The sequence below is a fragment of the Dipodomys ordii genome, unplaced genomic scaffold (genome assembly GCF_000151885.1).
Source record: "Dipodomys ordii isolate 6190 unplaced genomic scaffold, Dord_2.0 Scaffold2, whole genome shotgun sequence".
Taxonomy (NCBI): Eukaryota; Metazoa; Chordata; class Mammalia; order Rodentia; family Heteromyidae; genus Dipodomys; species Dipodomys ordii.
Window position 1 is genome coordinate 22,353,003 of NW_012267218.1, and position 22,751 is coordinate 22,375,753.

General features: G+C 47.1%; 1 protein-coding gene across 4 annotated transcripts in view; it reads right to left on the reverse strand.

The window, feature by feature from the left end:
- Positions 1 to 22,751, reverse strand: part of Jdp2 (Jun dimerization protein 2) — a 40,738-nt gene that overhangs the window by 16,739 nt on the left and 1,248 nt on the right. Inside the window, exons 1-2 of one of the 4 annotated variants that reach the window (XM_013012545.1) lie at positions 22,543 to 22,622; positions 13,706 to 13,929 (exon numbers count right to left, since the gene is read on the reverse strand). In XM_013012545.1, coding sequence (XP_012867999.1) covers positions 13,706 to 13,906 — 201 coding nt within the window. In that variant the 5' untranslated portion in view covers positions 13,907 to 13,929; positions 22,543 to 22,622. Of the gene's footprint in view, positions 1 to 13,705; positions 13,930 to 16,220; positions 16,271 to 22,266; positions 22,308 to 22,542; positions 22,623 to 22,751 lie in introns of those variants that run through there. The other 3 variants (XM_013012526.1, XM_013012517.1, XM_013012536.1) reach the window with 3 other exon arrangements.

Below are 22,751 nucleotides of genomic sequence, written 5' to 3' on the forward strand. Positions count from 1 at the left end.
GATGCTTATATGTCACAGATTGCCTGTGAGCTTGCCTTTCCTGCTGTCCACACCAACCCTTCGCTCTGCCCCTGAAACACCAAGCTTCTATCTGCCTCATGCACACACACCCCCTCCCAGTCCTCATGCCCCCCATTGGCTTGTTTATCATGTCTCCTGACACTCAGGTGGAGTATCTCCTCCCACAGGAAGTCCTCCTGATACACACCCTCCAGAATGAGATGTCCCTGGGCTCCATCAAACTCTTGAGTTTGTCCCCAATAGTGAGAGGTACTCTACCCGCTTTCTCTTGTATCCTTACAAAACTGTGATTTCTGAAGACAAAGCCTCATGTCTTTCTGACTTTTGTGTGCCCCCCTGTACCTGCAGTTTACGGCAATCAGCAGTGCTTACTAAATGTTTGCTACAGAGAAAAGCCTGATCCACAGAGCTGGTGACCTGAACAAGAATCCAGGATTTTGACTCCAAGCTTCAATATTCCCCCCACCCCCCATTGCCACCACAAAGCCAATCACACTCACCTGTGAGCAAACCCACACACTGGAGCAGTGCTCATTCAAATCCCCTTGGCCCAGCACCAGGTGAAAACTGAGAAGGGCCTGCCAGAGTGGCTGGCAGCATTCAGGGCTCAGTATGGTGGATAAGGACACTTAGATGCTCTGGGCATCTGCAGGACACCATGGGGAGAGGCAGGGCTGCAAATTAAACCCCACCCAGTGGTTCTAGAGCTGCCAAGGCTAGAGATCCCACATCCTCACTGCATCACCAGGCCAGAAAGTCAGCTTCAGAAAAGAAGAAGCTGTCCTAAGCCTTCCAGACTGGCAGAACCATCCAGAACACCACTGCTTCCCGAGAAAAGGCAAGGGATGTCTTCTTTATGTACTGTTGCCCTGTGTCCTCAATCTCATCAAGGCCCACGTGTGCTTCCACCCTAATCAATTTCTGTGTCTCCCCAAATCTCAGCAAGTGGAAGCATTTTTCTGACCTTGACCCTTCCGAGCCTCCTTGTCCACAGAAAAAACCTTTTGGGCTTTCTTAAGAATCTATAAAACAACAGATGCCAGGTATGGTTTATATGTGCAGATAGAGACAGGCTAGTCTCTCAAAAAGCAGTGGAGAACAGCCAGTTTCCATGGCTAAGAAAAGGCAGCATTGTGTTTGGATCAAGGTCTCCAGAAGCTGGCTGGACAGGGTGACACCCATTTGCCCATAGTTCTACTAGGGAAAGAGCAAACACTGCCAAATGCTGGTGCTTACGCCTGTAATCCTAGCTACTCAGGAGGCTGAGATCTGAGGATCACAGTTCAAAGCCAGCCCGGGCAGGAAAGTCCGTGAGATTCTTATTTCCAATAAACCACTAGAAAACCGGAAGTGGCGCTGTAGTTCAAGTGGTAGAGCGCTTGCCTTGAGCTGAAGAGCGCAAGGACAGCGCCCAAGCCCAGAGTTCAAGCCTCATGACCGACAAAAAAAAAAAAAAGAGCAAACACTGCTTCTGCAAAAGTGACAAGTCTGGAAGATCCAGAAACAACCACCTTGGCCCAGGCAGAAACCATAACATGGAAGAGAATTCTAGACGTTGATAGCCCGGTAAGCTTTTGCTCAAGAAATGCTATCTGGGGCTGGGAAGGTGGCTCAGTGGTAGAGCGCTTGCCTTGCATGCAGGAGGCCCTGGGTTCGATTCCTCAGCACCACATAAGCAAAAAGAAAAAAGCCGGAAGTGGCACTGTGGCTCAAGTGGTAGAGCGCTCGCCTTGAGCTGAAGAGCTGAGGGACAGCGCCCAGGCCCAGAGTTCAGGCCCCATGACCGGACCACAAAAAAAAGGAATGCTATCTGAAGAAGGAAGACTTTTATGGAAATGGGTCTGTTTCAAGCTCTTTTCACATTTAGTTCAGTGGGGTCTAGGTTCCTACTAGGCCATAATATATGTTCTTGCCCAATCGGCAGTCACTTCAAAAGATGAGCTAGAAGCCAATGGCTCACACCTATAATCCTAGCTACTCGAGAGGCAGAGATCTGAGAATTTCAGTTTGAAGCCAGTCTGAGCAAACAAATCCAAGAGACTCTTGTCTCCAACTAACTAGCAAAAAGCCAGAAGTGGAGGTATGGCTCAAGTGGTAGAGGGCCAAGATTGAGGGGACAAAAGGGTAGAAGCTAAGCAAGATCTCAATGTCTTGAGTTCAAGTCCCACTATTGGCACACAAAAAAAAGAGAAAAGGATAGAAACAGTGACCTCCCCTAAGATCCCCCCACCACACACACAATACCCCTGCCACTACCATCAAAGAGAGGAGAAAGCACAGCACACATTCAGTAAGGAAAACCCCATTTTCTTCTCAAAAGGTAAATAATCCAATTAAAATGGATTGTTTAGTAACAACAGCACATGGTGCATAATGCCTGGATTACACTGAGTCAAAAAAATGGAGATCTGAGCTCCTGCAAAACCATGATCTACATGATCTACAATTAAAGGAAAATGCAATCGTGGAGAATATTTACGAGCAGGGCTGCTCTGAAAGCCTGCACTGGCCAAAAGAGAAGACCATTTCAATTGCCAACCCATTAAAGCCTTTGAAAGTGATTTGTCTTTCATCATGAAGGTGAAAAACAAGGTCCTTGGCTTAATTATTCTCCACCAGGCAGTTCTGTTTCATCTGTATGCAAGCATGCAGCTAAAATGAGGATTTCAGCCAGTTCCTCTCAGGCACAAGGCTACAGAAGTGACAGATTGCCCAGCAGAATGGTGACCTCTACATTGAAGGCACTGACCACCAGCGAAGAAAAATTCTAGCCAAAGCCAGGGCCTGGAACCCTGGCCTAGAGGTTGGGAGGGGGTGTTTACCAGGAAGGATGGATGTAAGGATCTAGATACAATGAAAGTTCTGGGAGGGCTAGGCCGTACTAAGGCAGATCAGGTGGGACAGACAACTCCCCCTGGCTAGGGGCACAGAGCAACTCCCCCATTCTTAGTCAGGAACAACAGCAGACTTAAGTTCCTGTGGCATCAGAACAGTTTACTAGACTCTTGCCGTTTTTGACAAGACCATCGGCTTATGGTCTCTTAGGCCACGGACCTTGGCAATGCCACGTCAAAGAGCTCAAGACATGGAAAGAACTGGTTTGGAAGCGCTGACTCATAGGGAAACCACTCCCCCCCCCGACCCCCACCCCAACTCAGGGACACAGGATTTAATGAATACTCCATGGCAGGCAGATTCATACAGGAAGCTGGAGATAAGTTTGGAGAAAATGTGGTTTTAGATCTTGTAGCCATTTTCAGATAGAATCTTTTGTCAGTCGGAGCTGGAAGGTATGACTAACTGGATCATCCACACACTCTGAAAGCATCAGAATCTCCCCAAATCAAGGATTTCTGGGCCTCATACTCAATAGAGGGTAGGTTTAAGGAAAAAACAAAACAAACCCAAGATTGCAGTTCTTCCTTTCTTTCCCCTTTTATTCCCTCCCCGCTCAGTACTGTCCTTCTATCTGCTGAACACTTGCTCTACTACTTTAGACATGTCTCCGGCACTATTTTCTCTTTAATGATTTTTTTTCAGACAGTCTTGTACTTTTTGCCTAGGGCCTCCTCAGACAGCAATCCTCCTAGCCTCCTCCCTCCCCTCCCCCCAGTAGGAATTACAACATTATGTGCCATTATGTTGGCTTGTTTTGTTGAGATGAGATCTTGCTAACTCTGCACTGACAGGCTTTGAACCACAATCCTCCGGAGTAGCTGTAATTACAGGTGTAAGCCTCCCACGTCTCAAGCCCAAGATTGCACTTCTAACAGCTCAGATGCTAGGGCCGCTGGTTGTGGACCCCATTTTGAGAAGCACAGATATAAAATAGTTGATTTTAGATTTTAGCAGCAGAAGTCTCTCATTCAAATGATATCACAAAATACTAAATTTAGATAAAAATAATTTGAATTGAAGAGCTTACATTCCTATCACATGCTTATTAAGTTACTTCAATGAGAAAAGCAAATTGTTTTCTTGTTTCTTTTTTTCTATTTTTTTTTGTCAGTCATGGAATTTAAACTCAGAGCTTGGAAGCTAACTCTGAGCTCTTTTTGCACAAGGCTAGTGCTCTGCCACTTGAAGCCACAGCTCTACTTCCAATTTTGGTGTGGTTAATTGGACATAAGAGTCTCACAGACTCTTCTGCCGCAGCTGGCTTTGAACTGTGATCCTCAGATCTCAGCCTCCTGAGTTGTTAGGATTACAGGCATGAGCCACAAGCACCCAGCTTTGTTTTCATTTTGTCTGTTGGTTTTAGGGCTTGAATTCAGGTCCTGGGTACTGTACTGTCCCTGAGCTTTGTTTGCTCAAGGCTAGTGCTATCCCATTTGAACCATAGCTCTACTTCCAACATTTTTTGTACTTAACTGGAGATTACACTCTCACACTTTGCTGCCCAAGCTGGCTTCAAACAGATATCCTCAGAACTCAGCCTCCTGAGCAGCTAGGATTAAGTATGAGCTACCAGTACCAGACTGTTTGTTTTAGAGATCTTTCGTGTAGTCCAGGCAGGCCCAGAATTCCAAATCCTCCTGCATCAGCCTCCTGAATGCTGGGATTCAGGCATGTACTTCCACATCTGGCTCCAAGATGTATTCTATTGATGCAAAACTTTGAGCTTGGAGGTTATATGGAATGGCTGTGGATTTTATGGAAGCTTCAGCATGCAAATTATTCTTGTTGTTCTGTTTTCCTTGGACAGCCAGATCAGCAATTAGTTACAAATAGTAGGTAGGTAGATGAACAGAGAGAGAGAGGGAGAGGGAGAGAGAGAGAATGCTTCATCAGCTTCCTTGTATTCTTAGCATGCTCAGCAAATAGACACACAGTGGGAAAGGCTTTGTTCTGCAGTCTATAAGAAATAGAGCAACCTGGTGTCAGGTTGGCACCTTGGCAGTGCTCTCCAAGGTGTGAGATGGGGTAACTAATAGGTATGTGTGTGGATCTTGCTTTCTTATAAATAAAATTATGATTTAAAAATAGGCCCTGGCAGATGACAATCTCCCTGAGGCGCAGTTGACAACTAAATGGCACTACTAACATTTGCCTGCCAGGGTGGTGGAGCAAAGCAGAGGAGATACCTGCAAAATCAGTCTGTAAGCTGACCTATTTCCTCTGGAAATCAACACAAAATCCTGCTGGTCTTCCCTGCTTCCTAGCAATAAAATGGTTCCTAGCAATAAAAAGGAAGGATTTGGGAGGGAGAGGGAGACCCTAACCAGCTCTCAGCTTGTTCACTGTTGTTGGTCTTCAAGAAGGATTTAAAAGCCATAGCTACTAATTATGGAGCACTGCCACCATGCTGGGGATGATGCTGGCCGCATCATCCATGTTTGTGTGTGTGTGTGCACGCACGTGCACGCGCGTGTGTGCGTGCGTGTGTGTGTACGTGCGTGTATGTGTGTGTGTGTGTGTGTGTGTACTTGAACTCAGGGCCTGGGTACTTTCCCTGAGCTTTTGTACTCAAGGCTAGTGCTCTATCACTTGAGCCATAGGCTCCACTTTCAGTTGGGTGCTAATTGGAGATAAGAGGCTCATGGACCTTCCTGCCCAGGCTGTCCTCAAACTTTGATCCTCAGATCTCAGCTTCCTGAGTGGCTAGAATTATAGGTGTGAGCCAATGTTGTATGGCTTTGCACCATGCCTTTTAACTTTCTTCAGCCCCCTCGAAGAAGAGGCTACTCATTTTTGCTTTGAACAGTTTCATTGACATAAAATTCATACATAGCAAATAATTCACCACTAATCTATACAATTCAATAGCTTTTAGCATATCTACGGAGCTGGGTAAGCATTGATATAATCAATTTTTAGAACGCTTTATCTCCGTCATAATGCTTTGTACATTTCCCATTCCTCCTATCTCCCCCAGGCCTGAACCTATGCAACTCAGAGTCCCAATCCTATTTTCTGTCTCTTTGGATTTACCTATTCTTGGAATTCTGCACCTGTGGAATCATGCAATCTGTAGTGCTCTTTAGCAGGCTACTTGCACTCAGGATACTGTTTCCAAGGTTTACCCATGAATAACAATCATCAGTGTTTTATTCCTTTCATGGCCAAATAATAGTCCACTGAATAGACATAGCACATCCTATTTATCCATTCTTCCATTGATAGGCATTTGGGTTGTTTCTACTTTAGGGCTTTATGGAATATTCATATACATGTTTCTAGGTGGCCATTTTTCCTTGCTATTAGACATACACATTGGACTAGAATTCCTGAGACTTATGGGAACTCTGTTTTGACCTTTTGAGGAACTGCCAGACTGTTTCCAGTTCACACTCCCACTAGTGGTTGGTGATTACAACCTGTTTGCATCCTCATCAATATTGGTTTTTGGCTCTTTTTTCTCACAGTCAGCCTAGTGTGGCTCTCATCGTTTTGAGTTGCATGTCCTTGATAGCCAGTGGGGGCTAATAGTTTTCATGTGTTTCTCAGCCATTTATACATATTCTTTGGGGTGGGGAAGGAATGTACTTTGAACTGGACCACTGGTAGCTCATCCCTATAATCCTAGTTACTCAGGAGGCTGAGATGTAAGGATCAAAGTTCAAAGCCAGCCTGGGTAGAAAAATCCTTAAGACTTTTACCTCCAATTAACCACTAGAAAACCAGAACTGGGGCTGTGGCTCAAAGTGGTAGAGCGCTAGCCTTGAGTGCAAGAGTCCAGGGACAGCACCCAAGCCCTGAGTGTAACCCCCATGATGATGACGACTACCATCACCACCACCACCACCAACAACAACAAATAGACAGACAGACAGACAGACAGACAGACAGATAGACAGATAGATCCTTTGCCCATTTTGCAACTGGATTGTCTTTTTAATATTGAGTTATAATAGTTCCTTATATATGGTAAATGTAAGTCTCTTCATTTTCTCTCCTGTTAATTATCTTTTTATACTCTTCCCTGGAAGCCCAAAAGTTTGACATTTTGATGATGTCCAATTTTTTTATAATTTTTAATTTTCTTCCTAGTGGTTTTGGTATCATATCTCTACAAAATTGTCTAATCTTAGGTCATAAAGATTTATATTTGTTTTTTATTTTATATATAAAAATATATTATATAAATATTATATATTTTTATTTTTATTTTATATTTATTTTTAAAATTCCTTCCAGAAAAAAAACCCAAAACTTGTTTTTATTGAAGTATAAAGTGAGTCAATATTGGTGAGTGAAACAACAGACTTAGCAACACAAACCCCAATCAGCAAGTCAGAAATGTTTTCTGCTATTTGGTACCCTGGACGTTCTTGAGCAAGTCTCAGTTTACTTCATATTCACAATCCAACATCTACACTCAAAGTATCTCATTTCTGGTCTACTGCTCCAACCTCTGTCATGATCTTCTGCAGCAGCATTAGTCAGACAGACTGCTGTGATTTTCAGCAATATTCTCTCGGTCTCTCATGATGATAGGAGAGCTCCGTTTCCACATGAGACAGGAATTGGCTCCTGGAGCCCTCTTGCCCTGTGTCCTGGCCACTTCCCATGCATTCTTTGATGACTTGAGATCTGGTAGTCAAGTTTGCAACTCAATTTGGTTTTCATTCTCTTATCTCATGTTTAGGCACCAACTATTCAACTTCCTCCTTCTTTATTGCTAACCAGGGCAATTTTTCCACAGAACTAAAAGTCTTCCAAATACCCACATCTACGTGACTTGTTTTTTGTTTTTGTTTGGGCAGAGCACAGCAGATGACAGAGTACGCACAGCCTCTCGTAGTAGCCAAACCCAGAGGAGGCCCAGGACATCACTGCTAGCACCATCAGTGCCTGTCTGAATCTGTCCACATGTCCTTCTAGGTCTTCCTGTTCTAACTCAGGCCAACTTTCTGTGTGCCTTTTGGGCACAGTAGAGGGGAGACAGATGTGAATGGTTTCAGATTATTCAATCAGGTGAACCTCAACTGAGAAAACTCAGTTTCCCAACTGAGAATCCATGTTGCCAGTAGATCTGGAGACAGCAGATGACCAAAATTAACCAGAGAGGCCATTTCCTAAGGCTGCCAAAAAAGCCAGATGGCTGATGGGAACCCAGCAATGACCTTAACACCACAGGAAATAAGATAAAGGGTCACCCAAAGCAGCTGAGAGGAAAACAGAGGGCTGAAGAGGCTTCCCGCTCCCAGTGTGAGAAGAGATCCTTAACTCCAGCTGCTTCTAAACTGCATGCACAACCAGAAACAGGGAGGGCTGCTGCTTCCCTGCATCCCGGCTCACAGGTCCAACGCAAGGCAGAACTTTGCTCAGTTCCCAAGAAAGGCTTCTCACAGCCACCACGTGCTCTGGTCACGGTCACTGCTGCACACATTGCCTTCTCTAAATGTCATGATGAAACTCTTGAGCTTCAGTTTCCTCATTCTGCAGACAAGAACACTGATGCTCACAAGCACCAGTGGCTTGTCCAGGGTCACACTAGGAACGAGTGTCAGAGCCAAATTTTGAACCCAGAAGCTTAATGCCAAACTCAAAGCTCTTCTCAGGCACAAGAAGAAGCCCTTCCAGTTAGGAGCCCTGCATCCACCACAGTTGTAAAGCACTTGTGTACCTCTGACCCCTCAGGTTGCCCAGTGTTTTCAGAGTCAAGGGACCGGCCCAGGAAATGAAGAGCAAAGGAAAAAGTATTTTAATCATGCACAATCAACACCTTTCAAAAAGGAATTATACCATAATCCTAGCTCTTTAGGAAGCTGAGGTCTGAAGATTGAGTTCAACAACCCAGAAAGACAAATCTGTGAGACTCTTATCTCCAATTAACCAGCAAAAAGCAGAAGTGGAGATGTATCTCAAGTGGTAGAGCACCAGCCTTGAATGAAAAAGCCAAGCACAATTTTAAGGCCTTGAGTTCAAGCTCTCCATTACAGGTACAAAAGAAAAGGGGGGGGTGGAGATACAATCCTACTTCATCCATGCATCTTTTTGACACACAGATCTCTCAAAGCTCTACCAAATAGCTATGGGTCTCCCTAAAATTTTCAAAAGTGTTTGATTTCCACTAAGAACAGCCCAGATCCAGCACATCCCAACCACTACCTCTCTGAGGGCCCTATTCGAGGATGGCCAACAGGTGTGACCACACCTATCATGTTAAATAAAAGATACCACAGGGGCCAATGTCAAACACATTCATCACTGCCAGTCGCAGACCCCAATTCTCCCTCCAAGTTAATTGTTTCAAAATAATAACAACAACTAGCCAACTACTTTAAAAATGGGACTAACAAAGTGACCGGGTCAAAATGGAAACATTGGGTTTCAAAGATGAGTTTAGGTGATTCTGTTCCAAGAAAAGACAAATTGGCTCTCTCTGGCAACCAAGTATGACACAGAAAAAAAAAAAAAGAGCATGGGAGCCAGGGGGAAAGAAGCCAATGCTATTCCAAAGAGGCACAAATTAAAAACCAATTATGCAAAGCTTGCTAAAAATGCCAGTGGGCTGCCTTTATGTTTCAAGTCTCTAAAACACAATGAAGCTTAGGCCAATGTTTACCCAGCATGGACACGTTGTCACTGGCTTGAGGCAATGTCCAATGTTCAGCCTAAATGGGGATGAATGTTTCTATCCCTTTTATGAATACCTAGAAGGAAGCCTACCTGTGGCTGACAGGGAACAGCCTTGCAAGACTGCCTAAGGCCTACAGATTCTAATTCACCACAGATTCCAGTTCAAGGGTGAAGACCCTCAAAATGTTCCAGAGGGCCCTGGAGAAGTCCATCCACGGAGTCCCCATTCCCCCTAGAGCATCCTTACTCTTTATGTGTGGATGTTGATCTGCTTACCAAGCTGCCCAGCCATGATGGCCTAGCACAACCAGCTTCTCATGGAGAAACCTCCCAGTGCTCCCTGACCAAGATCAATAGCCAGCCATGCTCCCAAAAATAAGTGTGTAATCTCTGAACCTGCTAAGTAAACATAGGTCTCCCCACAACTAGGTCTTGCATTCCAAGGCCCAGCAGGGTGAGCCTCCAGGTCAGGTGGAGCTGCTTAGGGGTGGAGTCCGATAGAAAGTAAAGAGCTTGGAGAAAGTTAGAGCATCATTGAAAGGAATGCTGGAAAGGGAAGCAGGGAGAAGCAAGAAAGAAGCAACAGCTCTAAAAGACCCATAACTCATGACAGAATCCCCAAGTCTAATCACAAAGAACAAGCATCCCCTAGGGCTGCTTCATTTTTTTCCATGGGACTGAACACAACCTCACCTTTTTATATTACATACTGATTTGCTTTTAAAAAATTTTATTGTTGGCAACATACAGCTCTGAGAAGAACAATTCCATCTACTTTGTTCACAGCTTCCATCCTAACGCCTAGCACAGTGCTTACACATAGTAGGTTCTTAGCAGGTTCTTAGTAGGTTCTTAGCAGTCCAGTAGTTGGCCCCAAACCAGTTTATATTATGTAGCAACAGCAGCACAAGGTACTTTGGAAATCACAAACCTGTTGCTTAACTCCTCCAATTCCCTTTTACTGAACTGCCATGTATTTGTTGGATGTTTGGAGGTGGTTCAGAAGACCACCAATCTCTGCAAAGGAGGCAGCCCAGAGCTAGCTTACATCGCTGCCTGCAGCGTCTTGGCCCCCATCTCTTGGGACATGATGAGGCTGCAGAACAACCAGGCTCTAGCTCAGTGGCATTAACAGTATCATGGCATTTAAATAATCAAGTGTTCTGAGGTTAGGATTATTTGGTCTTCCCAGCCCAATAGAGCTCTGGTTCGATCCCTGAGAGGGAGATAGGAAGGTGGGAAGCTGCAACATTCAAGCTTTGGCTGTGAAGTTGGGCTGCTTGGTTAGCTCCCAGCAGGTGGCCTTGGACTTCTCTTAGCCTTGTGGACCTGATCTGTAATGTGCCTGTAATAATGACAATGAGATACAGAAGGTACTGCACCAAGTGGCTAGTGCCTGGCGCTTAGCTCTGGGCAAGGGAAACAAGGCTGTTAGGGCAGCAACTTCACCATCACCATCCAAGTCCCGCCCAGCATGGTCACCAGCCCCTGTGACCTAGAGTCATATCGAACATCCTCTTCTTTAACACAGGATTACCTGTCACCAGGACAGAACAAGTAGATGAGATCAAGTCTGGTAAGCACTCAGCCCAGGGCTTGGTACATAGGCACTGAATGTTTAATCCATGTGAGCTGGACACCTTATCATTATTATTATTCAAGAAACTTGTACTCTAAAAATGCCAATATGGAAGGAAACTCAGCAAAGACAGTTTGCCATATGCCAATGGCCCTTTGGAACATAGCCGCGCCAGCTGCAAAGTTCTTTCCCCACCTACTTTGAGCTTTAGATGCTCCAAGGATGAGTTGGCCCTACTCTTCGGCTGTGACCCAGAGAGCATTTTAGAAGGTGGGTCCTCGGGGCAGGGCTGGCCTTCGCTTGCAAGGCACAGTCTCCATCTCTGCTCCATCTGCCTTCTCACCCCCACAGTGCTCAGTGTGCGAGGACATGCAAAATAGGCCCTAAAAACAGCTTGTTATTTTCACAGCCTAGATGGCACATGTCGGTGGGTGCCTGTGAGGACACAGCGTCACTATCAGGTACAAGGGCATATTCCAGCAGTTTAGGGGGTGGCTGTGAAATATAAAAATACCCAACCCAAATAAAGGCCTTCCTTCTCCTCCCCCCACAAAAAAAGGAAGCTCCTCCCAGGGCCTTTTGAAGAAGAAGGAGAGGCAGAAACTTAGCTGTACAGGCAAATCACACCACCTCATCAACCTGCTCAGGGCCTCGGAGCCCAACAACACTGAAGACTGCTGAGGCTCTCAATGAACAACTCTGCTATAGAACAACCTAGAAACAGATGCTGTCAAGTTAGGGGCCTACAAAGGTAACTTAGCAGAAAGTCAGAACTTTCAAAACAGCACAAAGGCCACTGACAAAGTTAACTCAGAAGAACATAATCACAGTCAACTCTCATCTTGCAAATAGCAGCAAATAAGATGTCCTTAATCAGGTGTCTTGAGCCCAAAGAGCCACAGGAAGGACCAGGCAGTGGAGGTAAACAAAAGCAGCTGGAAGTGACAAAGGCAAAACCAATAGTATAAACAGGACCAAGCCAACAGGGAGTTGTGGGGGCCTATGGCAAACTGCCTAGCCTTTGCCCTGTCTGCGACAGTATGTATATGACTGGATCTCCCCCACCTTTGTTTGCTTGTTTAACTTCATGCTTGCTCTACCACTTGAGCCATGCCTCTAGACCCCTATTTTTAACTGCATTTTTAAGAAGTGAAATGTTGGTTCAAGCTGCTTTAAAAACACTGAGAAAAGGCAGGCACCAGTGGCTCATGCCTGTAATCCTAGCTACTCAGGAGGTTGAGATCTGAGGATCACAGTTCATAACTAGCTCAGACAGGAAAGTCCGTTTATCTCCAATCAACCACCAGAAAACCAGAGTAGTGCTGAGGCTCAAGTGTTAGAGCACACTAGCCTTAAGCTGAATGGCTGAGGGACAGCACCCAGGCCCAGAGTTAAGACCCCATGACCAACCAAAACAAAACAAAACAAAACACCAAGAAAGCCAAATCAAACACATTTGAGAACCTAATCTAGCCTGCAAATGGACACTTTGCCATCCATGGCCAAGCTCCAGAAGCTCTCCTTGCAGTTTTACTATATTTTTTAAAAACTCATCCTCATGGGGAAAGAAGAAACTGAGCCAAAGTTGCATGGCACAGATAGTCCCTACCTAGATGCCTCTCTCCATCTGGGAGCCTCTTCCTGACCTTCAACTCCACTCTAGCGGGCGGGGCAGGGGGGGGTGAGGGGGGAGTAGTGTCAAACCTCTGTAGGAGGTTACCTTTGCCTATAAGCATTTCTACAGACAAAGCCGTTTAGGTGGCTGCTATTCACCACTGCCCAGCTTCTTTTCCACCTCCCACTATTGACTCTGTAGTAATGTAGCGAACATCAGATCTCCGAAGAAATGGCCCTTACTGAGCCAGGCTTTTGCACGAATCACCAGCCTAGATTAAGTGTCTGGGGCTTGCATTACACTCATGCTCAGCTATGCTGAGACTTCTGCATTTTACCAGTCCCCAGGGAAAAGCTACCCTTGTACACAAAAGGCTCCTGAGACAGCAGGTGCAGGGACCTGAGGAAGGAGATGCTCTGAGGGTTGGTCCTCTGCAAACCCCTTCTCAGGCAGATGATGCTCAGCTCTGGAAGCTGCTTGGGTAAGGGAGGCGACATCAGCCTTTGTCCAAGTTCCCTCCATCAGCACCAGGCTGGGGCCAACTGGGGTGGAGGCAATGATATGTGACTAATGACAATAACTTTCAATGATAACTTGATAATTGTCATCCCTTTCTTCATTTTTCAAAACATGCACATTTCCACTATCTCTGCTGATTTCCCAACACTCCCAAGAAACCACCCAGACACTACTCTGCATTGTCATTATGATCCCAAGAAGCACAGACAGGTTCAGCTCCCTACCCTGGCCCCATGCTTTTCCAAGCATCCCTAGGGAGCTTGTTAAGACACAGTCTGACTTGCAGGTCACGCATGGGGAGACCCAAGATTCCCCAGTTATGCTGCAGGTCCTCAGACCACACTTAGGTCAACAAGGCCAAGCCTCTGTCTCAGGCCAGATTAAGGACCTGAATGAAGCCAGGCATTCTGACCCTCAGGTGGTGCTTGAGGTAATGGCTCACTCACCTCACTTTTCATGGGTTGGGGCCTCTTGCCCAGTTTCACCTCCAGGAAGTGCAAGGGCGCAATCATGGCCCCAATGTTGCGGATGTCGGCGTATTTCAGTTCCTCTGCAGTCAAAGCTGGGCTGGGGAGTCCGGTGAGGGGGCCAAGCCCTGGCAGAGAGCCCGCAGTCACAGAAGGGTCTGGAATCTGCCCAGGCATCATAGCAGGAGGAGTGGTAGGCTGGCCTGGAGTGGGTGGGAAAAGGCAGAATAGAGGTCAGCAAGAACTGGCTGGGACCGTTCCCTCCTCTCACCAATGTTCCCGGGGTCCTTTCCCCTCCCAAATGCTCTTCCTGCTCATGCACCCTTCCAGGGATAGAGAAAAGCCCATTCTGTGAACTCACATCAATGGTACCCATCTCTAGTATGGTAGGAGGATTTTCCCTACCCTTTTTTGGTAGTGCTGGGGATCAAACTCAGGGCCTCACACATGCTAGAAGTACTCCAACACTGAATTACATCCCTGACCTATCCTTTTTAAAAAATGTAATTCTCAGTCCAATTATTGGTGACATTTATTCAGCACTGGCTCTGTGCCAGGCCCCAGGGCAATCCATTTGCCCCCATCAGACAGGGCCAGAGCCCCTGGCACAGAGAGAGAAGGCACGGCTTACAATGATCATTTCACACAGTGAAAACTGATGGTCTGGATTGTAATGACAATGAACTACCTCTAAAGGCATTGAATGTAAGGGCAGAATCTCAGGCACCTTAGCACCTGTTTAAGAGGGAGCTATTTTTAGTCTGCCATGGTGACTCCCCACAGATCACACATCTTATTTGGCATACTTGTGAAACTGCCCTGAGTACAAGATAAAGCACACCTACGTTAAGAGGTGAGTGAATGTGTGTGTGTGTGTGTGTGTGTGTGTGTGTATCTGCTGTCTATGAGGAAGTGATGAAGACAAAGGAGATGTAATTAATTATCATATGCTTTCCCAGTGGGACCCAGTACCAGAAAATTCCTCTAGTCTCTAACTCTGCTAGACCCAAGAAGTTTACAAAGGAAGGCAGAAAGTATAGTATGAAGGGACATACAGGAGATGGGTCAACCAACACAATCCTTGTTTCTTCCCTTTACTGGGGGAAGTTCATAAGAGATGGCCATTTCAAGGCACAGATGGCAGGGAAGAAGCTTATCTGCCAATAGGTAGACACATCTAGTCCTTCAAAGAGTTCCTACTCATTCATCCACGTATCTACCTGTCCATCCATCTACCCACGTACCCATTTACCTACCCATCTACTCATCCATCCTCCTACCACCCATTCACACCTCCATCTATCTATCTGCTTAGCCACCCACCCATCATCCATCTATCCAATTGTTGATCAACTACTTTGAGCCAGTAGGTACTGGGAATGTAGAGATCAGAGATAGACAGCTTTGAGGTGTCCTTGTAGGGAGAATTCCAAATGAGCACAAAACTGCTCATGTGTTCCAGTCCTGGAAAAGAAATTCACCCTCTCTCTTTCCACCTGTCTATATGCCACCATAAAACCAAGACCTCCTCAGTCTCAGAAATCTCCAGAAGAAAGCTTTGGCCTATTCTTCCCTCTTTACCTGTCACTTTTTGTGGAGGATTAATGTGGCAGGACAGGGGTGATGTGAAGTCCACAGAACCACTCTTTTCTGGTGGGCAGAGTTCATGCACTCATATACCCGTGCTGTTTGGGGCTGTCCTCATAGGGAAGTGGCCCTGGTGGGTGATCCACAGCCACCCGTCCTCATTTGAGCTCTCAGATTGAGCATTCAAGAGAATGGTCTAATCAGTGAGCCCAGTTTGGCCACCAGCACAAACCGCATTCTTCATATTTCACTTTCAGGGGTGAAAACTGGTTCCCTAACCAAGTCTTAAGACTACTACTTAATAGGTTATACACTGAGGAGAAAAACGTGAGTGATTTGCACCCTCAAACCACAAAGACTTCCACTGGGCACCACTTTGTTTAAAGAAAGGTGCATCCGGACAGCGAACCTGCCATTTCCTCCTCAGTACTGGTGTGGCCTCTAGCCATCAAACCACCTACACCATCTTCTGCACCCTGTTGGTAGCTGATGTCCTGGGCTTCTTCATCTATGCTCCACCTGCTCTGGTCCCCTCAGCCTCTCCTTCCCACCCCTCATCTATCCCTGCCACTTCCTTCCCTCCCCTCGGCTACCTCAGAAAAGGACCTGAGACTCATTCACAGCAACTGATAGTCTCAGAGCTGGGGAGGGGGGGCGCGAAGGGCATCATTCATTTGCTCATCTAAACCACATCCTCATTTTGCATGTGAGGAAACAAGCTCAGGGAGGTTCAGTGACTTGCCAAAGGTCACACAGCTAGACAAGGGCAGACCAAAGCTAGATTCCTACTCCCTGGACTTTAGGATACTACCATTATTATTATTATTATTTCCATTGTTGATAGCTTCAGAAAAAGGCAGAACCTTCCAGTGACCAACTTTCAGGCAGGAACCATGGCTCTACCTACCTCCCATGGAGATCAGCTTTAGAAACAAAGAACCTGAATAACCCCACAGTAGCCTGGGGGGGAGCCAGACATATGTGGGTGCCACAATACCAGATCTTCCTCTGGGGTGAGGGATATCAGGGCCTACAATGAAGAAAGGGGTTATGGCTGTCACACTAGGCTGCCAATACAGAGTGCCCTAAGCAAGCTGTCTGTCTCCTTAGCCTCCTCCTGGGAGAACAGGACAGGGGCTGGTGGCAGACTGTATACTCAGGCAGCAAAGCTGAGCCTGGGCCCAGCCATACTACCACTCAGTAAGTGGAGGGTGATGTCAGATGGCAGTGATGCTCAGTGATCTCTCATGTGACCCCAGTGCCTAGTGTCATTTCTGGAAGAATAATGAAGACATGTTTGTTGAATGAATGATAAAGTCATGACAAAGCAAAATGCAGTGAGTGGGTAAAGATCTCCTGTCTTTGGAAATTTAGGGGCTCATTAATGGGCCATAGTTTTACCTCCAGGTTTTTCATTCCCACAGAAGAAGCCCCCAAGAGAAACGTTTCAAGGCTTCTATATGTTTTCTGGCTTAAGCCAACCCAAGGGGGGGGGCGGTTCTGAGAGATGGAAGCCAGACTCTGCTGTGTTCCAGGAATGATAGGCTCTGTTTGCAGCTTCTGTTTATTTTCCTACAGATGGTATAAATGAGGAACTAACAAATGCTCCCAAACTAAAATGAATTTTCTGCTCCTGGGACCCCTCCCCCCCATTCCTTGGAAGTAGCCACTGACTAGGAGTAGTGGTCCTATAAATGCTTGCCATTCCTGCTCCAGCTCAAAGACAAGCCCCAACCAGGAGTACCAGGCTTTCCTCCCCCCCCCCAAGGGGGCCCCTAACCGCTCAGATACAAACCACAAAGTCCTTAACACATGCCATTCCTAAGAGAGACAGCCCCAGCACTAACATTCACCAGCTAGAAGTCATCCCAGCTGTCCCTGGGGGAGGGGAGAAGGTAGGGAGCTGGTGGGCAGCCTTTCTAATTGGCTCTTCATTAATTGCAAAGAGCTGGCTGGCAATCTAAGGCAAAGGCAACTTTGGTGAATTGAAAAATGAAACAATTTGATGTGATTCAGAGATCTATACAGGGTGGAGTGAGGTGGGATGGCAAGGAACCAACAGCGGCCAGGAGGAACTTAGCCACTTGAAGGAAGACACGGGAAAGATGACAAGAGGTGAAATCATCCCCCAGACTGGTTGTTCCACACGGAAACAATTTTGTGGGGAAAAGAGAAGTATACAGGCAAACGCTTTAGGAGATGAACCTGGTTTGTTTGCTATGATTTTACCCTCTTCAAGGCCCAGGCAGTCTGAAAGGCACAAGACACCCTGCACGTCTCCATGAAAAACAGAGATACATACAGAGCAAGCTCAGAACATGGGCAAAATGTCAAAATTGGAGGTGGGGGAGGCCTGTTCCTTAAAATACAGGCCTAGAATCTAACACAACTTTGGCAACCTGAGACACTGACCAAGAATAAGGAAGGTTGTCAATGAAAAAAAGCCAGGGAATGCACAATCCTGGATGAGCACTGACAAGCCTGGCATGAAGATGGAACTAAGGGCTCTGAAGGTCACAGGAGACTAAGCTGATGTTGAGCCTAAGATTATAAGTGATTGGAGGCAGTGCCCTGAAAACCAGCCTGAAGAAAATAGGCCAGATGGAGCCAAGGGGAAAGAACTTGACGAAAAGATCTGGTATTTCTGTCTCTCTACTGACTTCCTTGGGGATTTGTAGGGACACAGTTGGGCGCTGCATTGTTCATACAGAAGAAAAAGGCACAAAGCGTTTCTAGCCCAGAAATATCTACTGACAGATATTAACAGGAAAAGTCATTTCGACTAAAAGAAAAAAAGGTAGAGGTAACGTTTGCATTCAGCTTTTTCCCTGTTTTTCTTGTTCATTGTATATGAAGCTATAAAATATGTTAAGTCTTTGTTTTAATGGGAATATCTATAACTAACAGCCTTGTTTTGGTGGGTGACACATGCACAATAATCAGCAATTTAATTTACAATAACAAAAGAAAAAGGTTATTAAAAAATGCCAAGCTAGCCACTGTTGGCTCACATTTGCAATCCCAGCTACTCAGGAGGCTGAGATTGAGGATCCTGGTTCAAAGCCAGCCTGGTCAGCAAAGTCAGTGAGACCCTTATCTTCAATTAACCACCAGAAAACCAGAAGTGGTGCTGTGGCTCAAAGTAGTAGAGCACTAGTGTTGAGCAAAAAAGAGCTCAGAGACAGTGCCCAGGCCCTGATTTCAAGCCACACAAAAGGCCAGGTACTGATTGATTGTACCTATAATCCTAGCTACTCAAGAGGCTGAGATGTTCAGAGCTAGCCCAGGCAGACAAATATGAGAGACTCTTTAACCAGGAAAAACCTGGAACTGAAGCGGTAGAATGCCAGATATGAACAAAAAAATCTAAGTGAGAGGCCGAGGCCCTGAGTTCAAGCTCTGTTACCAATACAAAGAAAAATGACTAAGAGAAACTGAGGACTTGTATCATAATGTTCTGTCCACAGATAAGAGAGAGTCCATGACATCTCTAAGTCAGCAACTTTCCAGGCAAGCAACCGGCCTGTACTGGCAACAAGAAATGGTGGGAACATGTGTGCACTCAACCCCAGGCTCAAATTTTGGTCCTAAGAGAAAGTAGAGGCAGTGACAACAGGTCACAAGTGAGCAGGTTTACAGAGACAAGAGTGGGACTGGAAGTCAAAAGCAGGGAGTTGGCAACAGAATCAGCGAAAGACAGGAGGGGGAGGGGCACGAGTCTTGGGAGCATGAGTCTTGGGAGCTGACTCCTGGAAGACTCCTAGGAAAGACAAGGATGCAGAAGACAGTAGTCTACAGAGAGTTGCAGAAAGGTCTCAGGACCAACTGCCATGAAGCCCAAACACTTAAACACTAAAAGCCCCTTCTTGTAGTCAAGGAGTCAGATGTGATGATCTCTCTTTTAAGACCTGAATGGTACAGGTCAGCCAGCATCCAAAACACTAAGAGATACAGGAGGAACAGAACTAGCTAAAAATATGATCAGGCAGCACTGGGGTTTGACACAAGTGGAAAAGCACCTGCCCAGCAAGCACGAGGCTATGTGACCCTGGGCAAGTTCCCTAACCTCTCGGTGCCTCACCTTCCTTCAGTGTAGAGTGATAATGTTATTTGCCCTGCAAGTCTTGCCAGGAGGGTTAACTTTGTTAATTCTTGGAAAGCACCTGGAACAAAGCCTGCACGTGGTGAGTGGGAAAGGAATAACACGGTGGGCCTTCCTTCCTGTAGAGACATGAATGTCAGATGACCCCTTGAGATCCCTCCTGGATGCTTCTACCTAACAATGGTTTCCCTTCCTACAGCCATGAAGATGTACCTCCCCAGAGGATTGATTCCCTGCTCTCCCACTTGGCAGCTCAAAACCCCAAGAAGACAGAGCCATCTTGCATCCTGCCAGTTAACTGCAGAATAAAAACAATGATTACTGGGTCAGATCTGGGTACAAAGGCAACAAGGATGCATGGCTTGGCTTGTCATCTGCACTTTGCCTCAGTTTCTCCTAAGGTTCCTGGCACCTTGCAGGCCAAAATGCAGAACATATCTCATTGACAACACATGGCCATCAGACTAAGAGGGCCAGTGTCCTTCAATCTGCAGCCTCCCTGTACTGCTTGACATAGGGTTACTCTTAGGGCCTTCATAAAAAGATGAGGGGCAGGTGGCAGGATCAGGAGAAGCCACAGCATACTGGCAGGTATGATCTCTGCATAACTCGCCGGGTCATATAAGAACCTGGAACTGTCCCCCAGTAGATTCCGGCTCTTTTCTGAAAATGAGGAAAAAAAAAAAAAAAGCTTCCCATAGAACCCTGCCTGCAAGCACAGACTTGTGCTCCACCTAATGTAGGTGCTCAATAAATGATATTCCTGCCAGGAATCACATCAAGGAAAGGCATTGCTATTGGACAAGCTTTTTCTCCTCTCTTCCCACCTCACCTCAGCCCTGCCCCTTGGGGATACACAGCACTCAGGCTGTATGGTGGCTGCATGGGTCCTTTTTAAAAACACTACTGTCCAGCTAAAGCTTTGGAAATGGAGCTCTGCTACCGAATCCCATGGGCTGTGACACAAAAACAGACTTAACAGAATGCAAACCGGTGGGCTCTGGCTGGGCCTCCCACAGCCAGCAGTAAGTGCAAGGAAACAGACTGAAAATTCCAAGCCTGGGTCACTAAGACATTTGTCTCTGCTGAGTTTGTAGAGGCCAAATTCTCCCCCCCACACACACAACATGCACTCACACATATGCACACACACAGGCACACGGAGCTTGGCAGCTCTGGAGTTCCAGAGCTGGTAACACAAGCCATGGAACTGACTGCCAAGACAAGCAACAGAATGAGCCAGGCCCAGTTTCATTGGCCACCATACGCTGCATATGGCCCGGGACGAAGCCAAAACAGTGTTCTCACCCTCCTCAAAGGCATAGGAGACCCTCTGTTTTCAAACACACCTCCACAGAGCCTTAATTAAAGGAAAATGGAAAAATAATGTGCCTGCTGCTCTCCTCCTGCCTATAGAGGGATTTGCACACACATACCCATGCACACTCACTCTATTTTTCTCTTCCTCCCATTTTGGTTTCAAACATAATTCATTCACATTGGGGGGGGGGGAGAAGCACACTGCATCCTGTAGCAGAAAAGAATGTAGCTTGCCCTCAGCCTAGGCTGGTGGTTCAGGCAGAGCTGAGGCTGAATGCATACAGAGGAGACCAGACTAGAATCTGTGTTGGGCCTTTCCTTTCCAATGTGGAGCCTGAAACAGAGATGAGAGTGTGTGGAAGGGAGGCAAGGAGGAAGGTTAGGAGGGAGAGAAGAGAAATACAAAGAGAATTATAACCCAAGTAACCCCACGACAAGGCCCAGAGAGCCTAGCCCTGTGGAGAATTCTGCAAGTTGACAAAGGTACCCACTTATCTGCCAACAGGTGGGAAACACAAAAGACCCAGAGAGACAGGAGGCATGTGCCCTGGTGGCTGCAAAAGCTGGCAGTAGATGAGACTTTCCCAGAGAACAGAGCCACCACTATAGACATGTTTCTTTAAAGGTGGCTGCAACCAAACTAGATAAAACCAGAGGCTTCCATACCCCGGCCTTCCTGTTGTCCTTTAAATCGCACAGCACCCAGCTCTTCAGGAAGACTCTAGGCTGCCTGCTCCTCTGAATCACAGCCAAAGTGCAGGGGGAACAGAAGAGTCTTTGACAAATCTGTTCTCCCTGCTTTAAGTGAAACAAATTCATGAGAATAGGTTTTGCTTCTCTTCCCTGGAACTTCCCTAATAAAAAAAATCCGAACCACACTCACACCTGATACCTGCTTAAACTCTCCCCTAGAAACCTGCAAAGATAAGCCTTCTGTGCAAGCTGTGGCCAGATTTGCTGGAAAGACAGTAAGAGCTTTTGGGAGGGAGGTGGTTTTTAAACCCCTTCAGGGAAGAGAGATTGGGGGGGGGGGCGCGAGGGAAGAGTAAGCACAGTTCCCAGCAGGCCTTAAAGGACAAACAGGTACCCACACAAGGTTCAGACTTCCAGTTTCTCATGCATCTCAACATAAAACCCTGGGGAGAATGGACCAAGATTTAATACCGAATATATGCACCCACCCAGTGCAAACCCTTTTAAGACCCAGACCTGAGCATCTGCCCTGCACACGGGTCGGTGCCTGGGATTCCTGTGGGGAGGGTAACACGCTGGGCAAGGTTGAGCAATCCTGCATCTGGTCAGCTCAGACCCCTTTGCACCAGCCCCTCCATCTATGTCCCCACGGATGGCCCTTCCATCCCAGCAAAAGAGCCAAGGCCTTCAGTGCTTCCGAGCTCCTTCAGGATCCATGCAAAACCTGGCTGTGACCCCGGGGCTCAGGGGGCCAGAAGGAAGGCCCAGCCACCCTGGACGAGACAGACAGAAGGGGGGCTTCTCAACTGGGCTGGTTTACCTAGAGAAGCCAGCTTACCTCCTTATGTAACCCGGTGCAGGAGATCGGGGAGTCCGAAGAGGACCCGGGCCACCCCCAAAGCCCTCTCCTCACCCAGACACCCAAGCAGCAGCCCCGAGGGAAGCCTCTCCGTTGGGAGGAAGCCCGGAGCCTTCCTCCACGCGCTCCTCCGGGTCCTGCGGGAGCCCGGCTTCCTCCCCGCCGGGGAGGTGGCGGGAGGGGCAGGGGGACGACCTGTCATCCTCCCTCAGTCCCTCGGCTCCTGGTCTGTGGGACAGTTTTCTCCCCACTCACCCCGCCTTCCCCGCCGCCCCGGGAGACACCCCCCAGCAGACGGCCCGGAGGAGGAGAGCGCGGGAGCCAGGAGGAGGGGGCGCCTGGCCTGCCCCCCCCCCCGCCCTTTCCCCGGGTCAGCCCGGGAAGCCGCCCGGCTGCAAGCTCGGATCCAAGGGCTGCGAGAAGCTCCCGGCGGGCTGCGTACAGGGGTTCTCCGCGCCCGCGGG